We start from the raw sequence: 17,511 nt of genomic DNA, 5'->3' as shown, positions 1-17,511 counted from the left end.
GGTGTAATTCTCCTGTCTTATCTGGTTTAATTCTCCTGTCTTATCTGGTGTAATTCTCCTGTATTATCTGTTGTAATTCTCCTGTCTTATATGGTGTAATTCTCCTGTCCTATCTGGTGTAATTCTCCTGTCTTATCTGGTGTAATTCTCCTGTCTTATCTGGTGTAATTCTGCTGTCTTGTCTGCTGTAATTCTCCCGACTAATCTGGTGTAATTCTGCTGTCTTATCTGCTGTAATTCTGCTGTCTTATCTAGTGTAATTCTCCTGTCTTATCTGGTGTAATTCTCCTGTCTTATCTGGTGTAATTCTCCTGTCCTATCTGGTGTAATTCTCCTGTCTTATCTGGTGTAATTCTCCTGTCTTATCTGGTGTAATTCTCCTGTCTTATCTGGTGTAATTCTCCTGTCTTATCTGGTTTGATTCTCCTGTCTTATCTGGTGTAATTTTGCTGTCTTATCTGGTGGTAATTCTGCTGTCTTATCTGGTGTAATTCTCCTGTCTTACCTGGTGTAATTCTCCTGTGTTATCTGGTGTAATTCTCCTGTCTTATCTGGTGTAATTCTCCTGTCCTATCTGGTGTAATTCTCCTGTCTTATCTGGTGTAATTCTCCTGTCTTATCTGGTGTAATTCTCCTGTCTTATCTGGTGTAATTCTGCTGTCTTATCTGCTGTAATTCTCCTGTCTTATCTGGTGTAATTCTCCTGTCTGGTGGTGTAATTCTCCTGTCTTATCTGGTGTAATTATCCTGTCTTATCTGGTGTAATTCTCCTGTCTTATCTGGTGTAATTCTCCTGTCTGGTGGTGTAATTCTCCTGTCTTATCTGGTGTAATTCTCCAGTCTTATCTGGTGTAATTCTGCTGTCTTTTCTGGTGTAATTCTCCTGTCTTATCTGGTGTAGTTCTGCTGTCTTATCTGCTGTAATTCTCCTGTCTAATCTGGTGTAATTCTGCTGTCTTATCTGGTGTAATTCTGCTGTCTTATCTAGTGTAATTCTCCTGTCTTATCTGGTGTAATTCTCCTGTCTTATCTGGTTTAATTCTCCTGTCTGGTGGTGTAATTCTCCTGTCTTATCTGGTGTAATTCTCCTGTCTTATCTGGTTTAATTCTCCTGTCTTATCTGGTGTAATTCTCCTGTATTATCTGTTGTAATTCTCCTGTCTTATATGGTGTAATTCTCCTGTCCTATCTGGTGTAATTCTCCTGTCTTATCTGGTGTAATTCTCCTGTCTTATCTGGTGTAATTCTGCTGTCTTATCTGCTGTAATTCTCCCGACTAATCTGGTGTAATTCTGCTGTCTTATCTGCTGTAATTCTGCTGTCTTATCTAGTGTAATTCTCCTGTCTTATCTGGTGTAATTCTCCTGTCTTATCTGGTTTGATTCTCCTGTCTTATCTGGTGTAATTTTGCTGTCTTATCTGGTGGTAATTCTGCTGTCTTATCTGGTGTAATTCTCCTGTCTTACCTGGTGTAATTCTCCTGTGTTATCTGGTGTAATTCTCCTGTCTTATCTGGTGTAATTCTCCTGTCCTATCTGGTGTAATTCTCCTGTCTTATCTGGTGTAATTCTCCTGTCTTATCTGGTGTAATTCTCCTGTCTTATCTGGTGTAATTCTGCTGTCTTATCTGCTGTAATTCTCCTGTCTAATCTGGTGTAATTCTGCTGTTTTATCTGCTGTAATTCTGCTGTCTTATCTAGTGTAATTCTCCTGTCTTATCTGGTGTAATTCTCCTGTCTTATCTGGTTTAATTCTCCTGTCTTATCTGGTGTAATTTTGCTGTCTTATCTGGTCTAATTCTTCTGTCTTATCTGGTGTAATTCTGCTGTCTTATCTGCTGTAATTCTCCTGTCTAATCTGGTGTAATTCTGCTGTCTTATCTGCTGTAATTCTGCTGTCTTGTCTAGTGTAATTCTCCTGTTTTATCTGGTGTAATTCTCCTGTCTTATCTGGTGTAATTCTCCTGTCTGGTGGTGTAATTTTCCTGTCTTATCTGGTGTAATTCTCCTGTCTTATCTGGTGTAATTCTCCTGTCTTATCTGGTGTAATTCTCCTGTCTTATCTGGTGGTAATTCTGCTGTCTTATCTGGTGTAATTCTCCTGTCTTATCTGGTGTAATTCTCCTGTCTTATCTGGTGTAATTCTCCTGTCTTATCTGGTGGTAATTCTGCTGTCTTATCTGGTGTACTTCTCCTGTCTTATCTGGTGTAATTCTCCTGTCTTATCTGGTGTAATTCTCCTGTCTTATCTGGTGGTAATTCTGCTGTCTTATCTGGTGTAATTCTCCTGTCTTATCTGGTGTAATTCTCCTGTCTTATCTGGTGTAATTCTCCTGTTTTATCTGGTGTACTCTCCTGTCTTATCTGGTGTAATTCTCCTGTCTTACCTGGTGTAATTCTCCTGTCTTATCTGGTGTAATTCTCCTGTCTTATCTGGTGTAATTATCCTGTCTTATCTGGTGTAATTCTCCTGTCTTATCTGGTGTAATTCTCCTGTCTGGTGGTGTAATTCTCCTGTCTTATCTGGTGTAATTCTCCAGTCTTATCTGCTGTAATTCTGCTGTCTTATCTAGTGTAATTCTCCTGTCTTATCTGGTGTAATTCTCCTGTCTTATCTGGTTTAATTCTCCTGTCTGGTGGTGTAATTCTCCTGTCTTATCTGGTGTAATTCTCCTGTCTTATCTGGTTTAATTCTCCTGTCTTATCTGGTGTAATTCTCCTGTATTATCTGTTGTAATTCTCCAGTTTTATCTGGTGTAATTATCCTGTCTTATCTGGTGTAATTCTCCTGTCTTACCTGGTGTAATTCTCCTGTGTTATCTGGTGTAATTCTCCTGTCTTATATGGTGTAATTCTCCTGTCCTATCTAGTGTAATTCTCCTGTCTTATCTGGTGTAATTCTCCTGTCTTATCTGGTGTAATTCTGCTGTCTTATCTGCTGTAATTCTCCCGACTAATCTGGTGTAATTCTGCTGTCTTATCTGCTGTAATTCTGCTGTCTTATCTAGTGTAATTCTCCTGTCTTATCTGGTGTAATTCTCCTGTCTTATCTGGTTTGATTCTCCTGTCTTATCTGGTGTAATTTTGCTGTCTTATCTGGTGGTAATTCTGCTGTCTTATCTGGTTTAATTCTCCTGTCTTATCTGGTGTAATTCTCCTGTCTTATCTGTTGTAATTCTCCTGTTTTATCTGGTGTAATTCTCCTGTCTTATCTGGTGTAATTCTCCTGTCTTACCTGGTGTAATTCTCCTGTGTTATCTGGTGTAATTCTCCTGTCTTATCTGGTGTAATTCTCCTGTCCTATCTGGTGTAATTCTCCTGTCTTATCTGGTGTAATTCTCCTGTCTTATCTGGTGTAATTCTCCTGTCTTATCTGGTGTAATTCTGCTGTCTTATCTGCTGTAATTCTCCTGTCTAATCTGGTGTAATTCTGCTGTCTTATCTGCTGTAATTCTGCTGTCTTATCTAGTGTAATTCTCCTGTCTTATCTGGTGTAATTCTCCTGTCTTATCTGGTTTAATTCTCCTGTCTTATCTGGTGTAATTTTGCTGTCTTATCTGGTCTAATTCTTCTGTCTTATCTGGTGTAATTCTGCTGTCTTATCTGCTGTAATTCTCCTGTCTAATCTGGTGTAATTCTGCTGTCTTATCTGCTGTAATTCTGCTGTCTTGTCTAGTGTAATTCTCCTGTTTTATCTGGTGTAATTCTCCTGTCTTATCTGGTGTAATTCTCCTGTCTTATCTGGTGTAATTCTCCTGTCTTATCTGGTGTAATTCTCCTGTTTTATCTGGTGTACTCTCCTGTCTTATCTGGTGTAATTCTCCTGTCTTACCTGGTGTAATTCTCCTGTCTTATCTGGTGTAATTCTCCTGTCTTATCTGGTGGTAATTCTGCTGTCTTATCTGGTGTACTTCTCCTGTCTTATCTGGTGTAATTCTCCTGTCTTATCTGGTGTAATTCTCCTGTCTTATCTGGTGGTAATTCTGCTGTCTTATCTGGTGTAATTCTCCTGTCTTATCTGGTGTAATTCTCCTGTCTTATCTGGTGTAATTCTCCTGTTTTATCTGGTGTACTCTCCTGTCTTATCTGGTGTAATTCTCCTGTCTTACCTGGTGTAATTCTCCTGTCTTATCTGGTGTCCTGTGTGATCTTAAGTATGCTCCCTGTAGGTCTCCCATCCCTCTCCCTCTGAATGATCGGCTATGAAAAGCCAACTGACATTTACTCCTGAGGTGCTGACCTGTTGCACCCTTTACAACCACTGTGATTATTGTTATTTGACCCTGCTGCTAATCTTTGAACATTTGAACATCTTGGCCACCTACTGTTATAATCTCCACCCGGCACAGCCAGAAGAGGACTGGCCACCCCTCATAGCCTGGTTCCTCTCTAGGTTTCTTCCTAGGTTTTGGCCTTTCTAGGGAGTTTTTCCTAGCCGCCGTGCTTCTACACCTGCATTGCTTGCTGTTTGGGGTTTTATGCTGGGTTTCTGTATAAGCACTTTGTGACATCTGCTGATGTAAAACAGGCTTCATAAATAGTTTTGATTGATTGAATTTGATTGATAGAGTAGCTACAGTACATAGCTACATAAACCACGCCCCTTTGCAAACACGCCTTCTCTGATGTCGGTTTCAAGGCGGTACTTATTTAAATTAGGTAAGAGAATATCATGTTACCGTTGGTGTATTTAAACTGGAGTGATGTCACCGGGGGAGGGGACCAGTAACTTTATGATCAAACTTCCTCAATGTAAAAACAACAGTCAGTTTTCATACTTTGATCTGGTTTCCTTCAAATAGCATAACATTTCATGACAAACATGATTTCGACAGTGACAGCGTGTTGTCTCAGGTTGGAGGACAGCGTGTTGTCTCAGGGTGGAGGACAGCGTGTTGTCTCAGGGTGGAGGACAGCGTGTCGTCTCAGGGTGGAGGACAGCGTTTCGTCTCAGGGTGGAGGACAGCGTGTCGTCTCAGGGTGGAGGACAGCGTGTTGTCTCAGGGTGGAGGACAGCGTGTCGTCTCAGGGTGGAGGACAGCGTGTCGTCTCAGGGTGGAGGACAGCGTGTCGTCTCAGGGTGGAGGACAGCGTGTCGTCTCAGGGTGGAGGACAGCGTGTTGTCTCAGGGTGGAGACAGCGTGTTGTCTCAGGGTGGAGGACAGCGTGTTGTCTCAGGGTGGAGGACAGCGCGTCGTCTCAGGGTGGACGACAACATATGAACAGGCCTATTTGCGATTAAGTCCAACGTGTGGTTTATATAGACTACACGAAACACAACAGAAACTGTCTGCTAAGTCACATGATCAGATCGGCATCGCCGTAGCGACGTGTGCATCGCCGTAGCGACGTGTGCATCGCCGTAGCGACGTGTGTCTTACCTCCGTTCACACGTTCCCTGCCGTTGAAAAGTGGTTTATTTCCAAAGTCGATAGGTCTCCAATCTGATGGAAAGAAACAGGTTGAAACAGGTTGACGTGAGAAAAGGGACCAGACTTTCTACTGGTAGTTAAGTTAACTAGTTAGTTAACTAGCTAGTTCACCAATAGTTATACGACATCAAATAGATGAAGCAGCACGGACACGACGAGAATGACAGCGTCTTGTAGAGACGCTCCTCACGTAAACCGGTAACGTGACTATTCATTCACAATGGGAGGGGCAAGAACATAATTCAACACGGTTGGACGTCAAGAAACACACAGTAGCTTTTGTTTTACCATCTGAAACTTGACATGCTTTTTATGTTAACCACCAAACCAGAGCAGATAATACTTTAGGAGGACAACTATTTTAAGAAACATATCCCTTTAATAGCACATTCCAATGGCACAATGTAATTGAAATGACATCCTTATTCTCTATATTAGCGTAGGGTACCATTTAAATGACATCCTTATTCTCTATATTAGCGTAGGGTACCATTTAAATGACATCCTTATTCTCTATATTAGCGTAGGGTACCATTTAAATGACATCCTTATTCTCTATATTAGCGTAGGGTACCATTTAAATGGCATCCTTATTCTCTATATTAGCATAGGGTACCATTTAAATGGCATCCTACATTATTCTCTATATTAGCGTAGGGTACCATTTAAATTACATCCTTATTCTCTATATTAGCGTAGGGTACCATTTTGAAGCACACAGTAACAAACTCTAGAGACCTCGAAGCCAGGTAAGACGACCCTTATAGAGAAACGAGACCTCTCACATCAAGGTTTCACCAAACACACTTTACTAGTTTGGTTTTGATTAATCTTTGAATCTATGACATCCTTGAATCTTTTATTCATTTAAAAAAAAAAACATCAGATAAGAACAGTGAGAAGGAAACAGAAACAGAGAAACATCAATGGACATATTGTGTGGAATCTTAATCAAGCAACGTCTATATCCTCTCCATGCTCAGCAGTAGGGTTAATTATAGGGTTCCTAACATCCTAACATCTTATTATAGGGGTCCTAACATCTTATTATAGGGGTCCTAACATCCTAACACCTTATTATAGGTGTCCTAACATCCTAACATCTTATTATAGGGGTCCTAACATCCTAACATCTTATTATAGTGGTACTACTATCCTAACATCTTATTATAGGGGTCCTAACATCCTAACATCTTATTATAGGGGTCCTAACATCCTAACATCTTATTATAGTGGTACTAATATCCTAACATCTTATTATAGGGGTCCTAACATCCTAACATCTTATTATAGGGGTCCTAACATCCTAACATCTTATTATAATGGTACTAATATCCTAACATCTTATTATAGGGGTCCTAACATCCTAACATCTTATTATAGGGGTCCTAACATCCTAACATCTTATTATAGTGGTCCTAACATCCTAACATCTTATTATAGTGGTCCTAACATCATAACATCTAATTATAGGGGTCCTAACATCTTATTATAGGGGTCCTAACATCCTAACATCTTATTATAGGGGTCCTAACATCTTATTATAGGGGTCCTAACATCCTAATACCTTATTATAGGGGTCCTAACATCCTAACACCTTATTATAGGGGTCCTAACATCCTAACATCTTATTATAATGGTACTAATATCCTAACATCTTATTATAGGGTTCCTAACATACTAACATCTTATTATAGGGGTCCTAACATACTAACATCTTATTATAGGGGTCCTAACATCCTAACATCTAATTATAGGGGTCCTAACATCTTATTATAGGGGTCCTAACATCATAACATCTAATTATAGGGGTCCTAACATCTTATTATAGGGGTCCTAACATCCTAACACCTTATTATAGGGGTCTTAACATCCTAACATCTTATTATAGTGGTACTAATATCCTAACATCATATTATAGGGGTCCTAACATCCTAACATCATATTATATGGGTCCTAACATCCTAACATCTTATTATAGAGGTCCTAACATCCTAACACCTTATTATAGGGGTCCTAACATCCTAACATCTTATTATAATGGTACTAATATCCTAACATCTTATTATAGTGGTCCTAACATCATAACATCTTATTATAATGGTACTAATATCCTAACATCTTATTATAGTGGTCCTAACATCTTATTATAGGGGTCCTAACATCCTAACACCTTATTATAGGGGTGCTAACATCCTAACATCTTATTATAGGGGTCCTAACATCCTAACATGTTATTATAGTGGTACTAATATCCTAACATCTTATTATAAGGGTCCTAACATCCTAAAACTCTTTTCTGTCTACTTCCATACTGAGTGGTAGACGAATGAAAGAGTTTTACTCAGGCAGAGCCATGGACGGCTGCTTGGCACTGTACGGCTCTTTCCATTTGAGTCCCCTCTTAGTGTTTTAGCTCAATCATTTCACTTTGATGAGCATCATCTCAAATGGCACCCTAATTCCCTATATAGTGCATTACTTTGACCAGGGCCCAATTTGGGATTGAAGACCAAAGTGACCGGGAAAGAAGTGCTTACTGCAGATTTAATAAATGTGATCAGATCCATTAACTAATTAGAATTATTAAAAGGCTTTCAACAACTGTCATCTGAGAGAAGGGAAGCAGGCAGCCTAACATCTTATTATAGGGGAAGCAGGCAGCCTAACATCTTATTATAGGGGAAGCAGGCAGCCTAACATCTTATTATAGGGGAAGCAGGCAGCCTAACATCTTATTATAGGGGAAGCAGGCAGCCTAACATCTTATTATAGGGGAAGCAGGCAGCCTAACATCTTATTATAGCGGAAGCAGGCAGCCTAACATCTTATTATAGGGGAAGCAGGCAGCCTGGCTGATTTTAAAAGCGTTGTGACAACATGCCATTTCATTTTCTCTCCATATTGAAAGTTTGCAAAAAAAAAATATATAAGAGAAAGCTGCTCCAGTGACAGGCCATAAATGAACACATAGATACGTTTAAGTCATTGATTAGAAGCTGAAGGCAGCAAAGCTTTGAGCTGAATATGAATTGATAAATCATAGCCGTGTGCTGCAATGCGGAGCCAAGATGGCTGGGACAAGTCAAAAAGCAACAAAATAAGAGCACAAATTCTACAATATCAAGCATTTCATGGTCAAGACTACGCCCGTTGTATACAGAGCACGTGACAAATAACAATGTCTTTGAATCAAGAAAAAAATATCTATACTGTCAAAGGAAAGTCTGAAGTCAAAATCGTGTAATAGTAGACAAAATATATAAACCTTATTTCAGCTAAGATGGGACCCAGATTCTAGACCATCTAGCTAGTTAACTATTCTGTATTTCAGCTAAGATGGGACCTAGATTCTAGACCATCTAGCTAGTTAACTATTCTGTATTTCAGATGAGATGGGACGTAGATTCTAGACCATCTAGCTAGTTAACTATTCTGTATTTAAGATGAGATGGGACCCAGATTCTAGACCATCTAGCTGGTTAACTATTCTGTATTTAAGATGAGATGGGACCCAGATTCTAGACCATCTAGCTAGTTAACTATTCTGTATTTCAGATGAGATGGGACGTAGATTCTAGACCATCTAGCTAGTTAACTATTCTGTATTTAAGATGAGATGGGACCCAGATTCTAGACCATCTAGCTGGTTAACTAGTCTGTATTTAAGATGAGATGGGACCTAGATTCTAGACTGTCTAGCTAGTTAACTATTCTTTATTTCAGCTAAGATGGGACCCAGATTCTAGAACGTCTAACTAGTTAACCATTCTGTATTTAAGATGAGATGGGACCCAGATTCTAGACCATCTAGCTAGTTAACTATTCTGTATTTCAGCTAAGATGGGACGTAGATTCTAGACCATCTAGCTAGTTAACGTTTCTGATCTCCCCATCCCGGATCCGGGTTCGTGAATACAGACTCAAGCTCATTACCATAACGCAACGTTAACTATTCATGAAAATCGCAAATGAAATGAAATAAATATGCCATCTCTCAAGCTTAGCCTTTTGTTAACAACACTGTCATCTCAGATTTTCAAAATATGCTTCTCAACCATTGCAAAACAAGCATTTGTGTAACAGTATTGATGGCTAACGTAGCATTTAGCATTAGCATTCAGCTGGCAACATTTACACAAAAAAACAGAAAAGCATTCAAAAAAATCATTTACCTTTGAAGAACTTCAGATGTTTTCAATGAGGAGACTCTCAGATAGCAAATGTTCAGTTTTTCCTGAAAGATTATTTGTTTAGGACAAATCGCTCCGTTTTCTGCGTCACGTTTAGCTATGAAAAAACCCCTGTATCCAGGATTGTGTAAATCTATCAGCAAGCTCATTAGCATAACACAACGTTAACTATTTATGAAAATCGCAAATGAAATGAAATAAATATGCCATCTCTCAAGCTTAGCCTTTTGTAAACAACACTGTCATCTCAGATTTTCAAAATATGCTTCTCAACCATAGGAAAACAATCATTTGTGTAAAAGTAGCTAGCTAGAGTTAGCATTTCGCGTTAGCATTTAGCGTTAGCATTAGCGTTAGCATCCAGCACGCAACATTAACAAAAACATAAAAGCCTTCAAATAAAATCATTTACCTTTGAAGAACTTCTGATGTTTTCAATGAGGATACTCTCAGTTAGATAGCAGATGCTCAGTTTTTCCAAAAAGATTCCTTGTGTATTAGAAATAGCTTCGTTTTATACATCACATTTGGCTACCAAAAAAAATCCATAAATTCAGTCCTCAAAACGCAAACTTTTTTCCAAATTAACTCCATAATATCGACTGAAAACATGGCAAACGTTGTTTAGAATCAATCCTCAAGGTGTTCTTCACATATCTCTTCATTGATACATCGTTCTTGGACACATGCTTTCTCTCCTGAATCCCAGGAGAAAATGACCGCACCTGAAGATTACGCACAAATTTAGACAAAGGACACCGGGCGGACCTCTGGAAAATGTAGTCTCTTATGGCCAATCTTCCAATGATATGCCTACAAATACGTCACAATGCTGCTTAGACCTTGGGCGAACGACAGAAAGTGTAGGCTCATTCCTTGCGCAATCACAGCCATATAAGGAGAGAATGGAAAACAGAGCTTCAGAAATTCTGCTAATTCCTGGGTGATGCATCATCTTGGTTTCGCCTGTAGAATGAGTTCTGGGGCACTTACAGACAAAATCTTTGCAGATTCTGAAACTTCAGAGTGTTTTCTTTCCAAAACTGTCAAGAATATGCATAGTCGAGCATCTTTTCGTGACAAAATATCGCGCTTAAAACGGGAACGTTTTTTATCCAAAAATGAAATAGCGCCCCTAGAGCTCTAAGAGGTATTTTGTGAATACCATGGATAAAATAATTTCCCAATTAGTTTAGCTGTGTTATTGTATGGGGTTAGACAGATGGAGAGCGTTTCTTCTCACAAGTGTGTTACACTATGTGATTTTGAGCTGGGTCAGGTGGTCTCTCTCCGTGCCTCTCTGTTCTTCTCTCTGTCCGTCCGTCCAGAACTTCCATGCTATTCAGGAAACCTGTAACGTATTCGAATCTTCTGACGTTTGTAACTTCCACTTTGAAATTTCAGACCTGATTTTCCCTTATGGAAAATGTATAAAAAAAACAACAGTTTTTTCCCTTATCAAAAATGTCCATTAATCCACCTAATAATTTACATTTCCTGTTGCTGAAAGAATATTTTACTGCTGTAACAAACTGGCTCAAATTAAGATCCTACATCTGTAAGTGGTATTCAGATAAACATCTCCAAAATGGACAACTGTGACGCGGTCCTCTAGGCTTCAAAATTGATTTTCCGGACAAGAAACATATTTCTTTAAGCAATGAAACAGTGAGAAAACAACTGTTTAAGTCCTGTAGGCTTGTGGATATATTGAGCTATTAAATCTCTCGCTCTCCCAATAGTATCAGTGTGTCTGTGATTGGTGGTTTCAGCCTGCTCTCTCGAACACTATCTGCGTCCCAAATTAAACCCTATTAACTATATAATGCACTACTACTGTGTATAGGGAATAGGGTGCCATTTGGGACAAATCCACTATCACAGCTCTATCTTACTGTTGTATTAAACTCTGGTGATATATAATAGGAAACAGAGGTACGTTCAATAACTCAAAATACACAGTCACAACATGGTAGAGAGCAGACAACAACGTGGTAGAGAGGAGACAACAACATGGTAGAGAGCAGACAACAACATGGTAGAGAGGAGACAACATGGTAGAGAGCAGACAACATGGTAGAGAGGAGACAACAACATGGTAGAGAGCAGACAACATGGTAGAGAGGAGACAACAACATGGTAGAAAGCAGACAACAACATGGTAGAGAGCAGACAACAACATGGTAGAGAGGAGACAACAACATGGTAGAAAGCAGACAACAACATGGTAGAGAGCAGACAACAACATGGTAGAGAGGAGACAACAACATGGTAGAGAGGAGACAACATGGTAGAGAGGAGACAACAACATGGTAGAGAGGAGACAACAACATGGTATAGAGGAGACAACAACATGGTAGAGAGGAGACAACAACATGGTATAGAGGAGACAACATGGTAGAGAGGAGACAACAACATGGTAGAGAGGAGACAACAACATGGTAGAGAGCAGACAACAACATGGTAGAGAGGAGACAACATGGTAGAGAGCAGACAACAACACGGTAGAGAGGAGACAACAACATGGTATAGAGGAGACAACATGGTAGAGAGGAGACAACAACATGGTAGAGAGGAGACAACATGGTAGAGAGGAGACAACAACATGGTAGAGAGGAGACAACAACATGGTAGAGAGCAGACAACAACATGGTAGAGGGGAGACAACAACATGGTAGAGAGGAGACAACAACATGGTAGAGAGGAGACAACAACATGGTAGAGAGGAGGCAACAACATGGTAGAGAGGAGACAACATGGTAGAGAGGAGACAACAACATGGTAGAGAGGAGACAACAACATGGTATAGAGGAGACAACAACATGGTAGAGAGGAGACAACAACATGGTAGAGAGGAGACAACAACATGGTAGAGAGGAGACAACAACATGGTAGAGAGGAGACAACAACACGGTAGAGAGGAGACAACAACATGGTATAGAGGAGACAACAACATGGTAGAGAGCAGACAACAACATGGTAGAGGGGAGACAACAACATGGTAGAGAGGAGACAACAACATGGTAGAGAGGAGACAACAACATGGTAGAGAGGAGGCAACAACATGGTAGAGAGGAGACAACATGGTAGAGAGGAGACAACAACATGGTAGAGAGGAGACAACAACATGGTATAGAGGAGACAACAACATGGTAGAGAGGAGACAACAACATGGTAGAGAGGAGACAACAACATGGTAGAGAGGAGACAACAACATGGTAGAGAGGAGACAACAACACGGTAGAGAGGAGACAACAACATGGTATAGAGGAGACAACAACATGGTAGAGAGCAGACAACATGGTAGAGAGGAGACAACAACATGGTAGAGAGGAGACAACAACATGGTATAGAGGAGACAACAACATGGTAGAGAGGAGACAACAACATGGTATAGAGGAGACAACATGGTAGAGAGGAGACAACAACATGGTAGAGAGGAGACAACAACATGGTAGAGAGCAGACAACAACATGGTAGAGAGGAGACAACATGGTAGAGAGCAGACAACAACACGGTAGAGAGGAGACAACAACATGGTAGAGGGGAGACAACAACATGGTAGAGAGGAGACAACAACATGGTAGAGAGGAGACAACAACATGGTAGAGAGGAGGCAACAACATGGTAGAGAGGAGACAACATGGTAGAGAGGAGACAACAACATGGTAGAGAGGAGACAACAACATGGTATAGAGGAGACAACAACATGGTAGAGAGGAGACAACAACATGGTAGAGAGGAGACAACAACATGGTAGAGAGGAGACAACAACATGGTAGAGAGGAGACAACAACACGGTAGAGAGGAGACAACAACATGGTATAGAGGAGACAACAACATGGTAGAGAGCAGACAACAACATGGTAGAGGGGAGACAACAACATGGTAGAGAGGAGACAACAACATGGTAGAGAGGAGACAACAACATGGTAGAGAGGAGGCAACAACATGGTAGAGAGGAGACAACATGGTAGAGAGGAGACAACAACATGGTAGAGAGGAGACAACAACATGGTATAGAGGATACAACAACATGGTAGAGAGGAGACAACAACATGGTAGAGAGGAGACAACAACATGGTAGAGAGGAGACAACAACATGGTAGAGAGGAGACAACAACACGGTAGAGAGGAGACAACAACATGGTATAGAGGAGACAACAACATGGTAGAGAGCAGACAACATGGTAGAGAGGAGACAACAACATGGTAGAGAGGAGACAACAACATGGTATAGAGGAGACAACAACATGGTAGAGAGGAGACAACAACATGGTATAGAGGAGACAACATGGTAGAGAGGAGACAACAACATTTTAGAGAGGAGACAACAACATGGTAGAGAGCAGACAACAACATGGTAGAGAGGAGACAACATGGTAGAGAGCAGACAACAACACGGTAGAGAGGAGACAACAACATGGTAGAGGGGAGACAACAACATGGTAGAGAGGAGACAACAACATGGTAGAGAGGAGACAACAACATGGTAGAGAGGAGGCAACAACATGGTAGAGAGGAGACAACATGGTAGAGAGGAGACAACAACATGGTAGAGAGGAGACAACAACATGGTATAGAGGAGACAACAACATGGTAGAGAGGAAACAACAACATGGTAGAGAGGAGACAACAACATGGTAGAGAGGAGACAACAACATGGTAGAGAGGAGACAACAACACGGTAGAGAGGAGACAACAACATGGTATAGAGGAGACAACAACATGGTAGAGAGCAGACAACAACATGGTAGAGGGGAGACAACAACATGGTAGAGAGGAGACAACAACATGGTAGAGAGGAGACAACAACATGGTAGAGAGGAGGCAACAACATGGTAGAGAGGAGACAACATGGTAGAGAGGAGACAACAACATGGTAGAGAGGAGACAACAACATGGTATAGAGGAGACAACAACATGGTAGAGAGGAGACAACAACATGGTAGAGAGGAGACAACAACATGGTAGAGAGGAGACAACAACATGGTAGAGAGGAGACAACAACACGGTAGAGAGGAGATAACAACATGGTATAGAGGAGACAACAACATGGTAGAGAGCAGACAACATGGTAGAGAGGAGACAACAACATTATAGAGAGGAGACAACAACATGGTAGAGAGGAGGCAACAACATGGTAGAGAGGAGACAACATGGTAGAGAGGAGACAACAACATGGTAGAGAGGAGACAACAACATGGTATAGAGGAGACAACAACATGGTAGAGAGGAGACAACAACATGGTAGAGAGGAGACAACAACATGGTAGAGAGGAGACAACAACATGGTAGAGAGGAGACAACAACACGGTAGAGAGGAGACAACAACATGGTATAGAGGAGACAACAACATGGTAGAGAGCAGACAACAACATGGTAGAGGGGAGACAACAACATGGTAGAGAGGAGACAACAACATGGTAGAGAGGAGACAACATGGTATAGAGGAGACAACAACATGGTAGAGAGGAGACAACAACATGGTAGAGAGGAGACAACAACATGGTAGAGAGGAGACAACAACATGGTAGAGAGGAGACAACAACATGGTAGAGAGGAGACAACAACATGGTAGAGAGGAGACAACAACATGGTATAGAGGAGACAACAACATGGTAGAGAGGAGACAACAACATGGTAGAGAGGAGACAACAACATGGTAGAGAGGAGACAACAACATGGTAGAGAGGAGACAACAACACGGTAGAGAGGAGACAACAACATGGTATAGAGGAGACAACAACATGGTAGAGAGCAGACAACAACATGGTAGAGGGGAGACAACAACATGGTAGAGAGGAGACAACAACATGGTAGAGAGGAGACAACAACATGGTAGAGAGGAGGCAACAACATGGTAGAGAGGAGACAACATGGTAGAGAGGAGACAACAACATGGTAGAGAGGAGACAACAACATGGTATAGAGGAGACAACAACATGGTAGAGAGGAGACAACAACATGGTAGAGAGGAGACAACAACATGGTAGAGAGGAGACAACAACATGGTAGAGAGGAGACAACAACACGGTAGAGAGGAGACAACAACATGGTATAGAGGAGACAACAACATGGTAGAGAGCAGACAACATGGTAGAGAGGAGACAACAACATGGTAGAGAGGAGACAACAACATGGTAGAGAGGAGACAACAACATGGTAGAGAGGAGACAACAACATGGTAGAGAGGAGACAACAACATGGTAGAGAGGAGACAACAACATGGTAGAAAGGAGACAACAACATGGTGGAGGGGAGACAACAACATGGTAGAGAGGAGACAACAACATGGTAGAGAGGAGACAACAACATGGTACAGAGGAGACAACAACATGGTAGAGAGGAGACAACAACATGGTAGAGAGGAGACAACAACATGGTAGAGAGGAGACAACAACATGGTAGAGAGGAGACAACAACATGGTAGAGAGCGGACAACAACATGGTAGAAAGCTGACAACAACATGGTAGAGAGGAGACAACAACATGGTAGAGAGGAGACAACAACATGGTAGAGAGGAGACAACATGGTATAGAGGAGACAACAACATGGTAGAGAGGAGACAACAACATGGTAGAGAGTAGACAACAACATGGTAGAGAGGAGACAACAACATGGTAGAGAGGAGACAACAACATGGTAGAGAGGAGACAACAACATGGTAGAGAGGAGACAACAACATGGTAGAGAGGAGACAACAACATGGTAGAGAGGAGACAACAACATGGCAGAGAGGAGACAACAACATGGTAGAGAGCGGACAACAACAGGGTAGAAAGCTGACAACAACATGGTAGAGAGGAGACAACAACATGGTAGAGAGGAGACAACAACATGGTAGAGAGGAGACAACAACATGGTAGAGAGGAGACAACAACATGGTAGAGAGCGGACAACAACATGGTAGTAAGCTGACAACAACATGGTATCGAGAGTGCCATTGGTATACGTTGACTCAACACATATTAAAACACATATAGAGCCTCTTATCAACCAGGGCCCAGCTTCCCAAAAGCATCTTAAGTTAAAAGGCTACGGTCATCGTTAGGCCTCCGAACTGTTTCCCAAAATCATCATTACTAAAGTTAGTCTTGAAAGCGTTCGTTATCGACTGCGTTAGACCACTCGTAGGACAGCTAAGTGCGCTGTTAGATTCTTTTGTTGCCCTCCCACGTCAATTTATACACAGAACATTTCACCCCCGGTAACTTCAGAACGAAAGTCACAGTGACCACAAATACAAAGCGGACAATTTCTTAGCACAACAAGATGCTTCAAATGAAAACCCAGCCAAACTAACCAATCAGACAACCATCTCAGCAGCACTCCACCAATCAGACAACCATCTCTGCAGCACTCCACCAATCAGACAACCATCTCAGCAGCACTCCACCAATCAGACAACCATCTCAGCAGCACTCCACCAATCAGACAACCATCTCTGCAGCACTCCACCAATCAGGCCTTTATGGTAGAGTGTCCAGCCACTCCTCAGTAAAAAGCACATGACAGCCCGCTTGGAGTTTGCCAAAAGGCACCTAAAGGACTCTCAGACCATGATAAACAAGATTCTCTGGTCTGATGAAACCAAGATTGAACTCTTTGGCCTGAATGCAAAGCGTCACGTCTGGTGGAAACCTGGCACCATCTCTACGGTGGTGGTGGCAGAATCATGCTGTGGGGATGTTTTTCAGAGGCAAGGAGACTAGTCAGGATCGAGGGAAAGATGAACGGAACAAAGTACAGAGAGATCCTTCATGAACACCGGCTCGAGAGAGCTCAGGATCTCAGACTGGGGCGAAGGTTCACCTTCCAACAGGACAACGACCCTAAGAACACAGCCGGGACAACGCAGGAGTGGCTTCGGGAAAAGTCTCTGA

The 17,511-nt window shown here is 41.4% G+C and overlaps 1 protein-coding gene across 1 annotated transcript in view; it reads right to left on the bottom strand.

Annotated features, from left to right (window-relative positions):
• LOC149984732 (neuropilin-2-like) overlaps nucleotides 1-17,511 on the bottom strand; it is a 432,234-nt gene that overhangs the window by 11,653 nt on the left and 403,070 nt on the right. Inside the window, exon 17 of the mRNA XM_090230492.1 lies at nucleotides 5,381-5,443. Within this exon, the coding sequence (XP_090086618.1) occupies nucleotides 5,381-5,443 (63 nt within the window). The remainder of the gene's footprint in view (nucleotides 1-5,380; nucleotides 5,444-17,511) is intronic.

The sequence above is a fragment of the Oncorhynchus mykiss genome, chromosome 3, assembly GCF_057628025.1.
Source record: "Oncorhynchus mykiss isolate SJ-2025 chromosome 3, ASM5762802v1, whole genome shotgun sequence".
NCBI classification, from domain to species: domain Eukaryota; kingdom Metazoa; phylum Chordata; class Actinopteri; order Salmoniformes; family Salmonidae; genus Oncorhynchus; species Oncorhynchus mykiss.
This window is presented reverse-complemented; position numbering and strand designations above follow the sequence as displayed.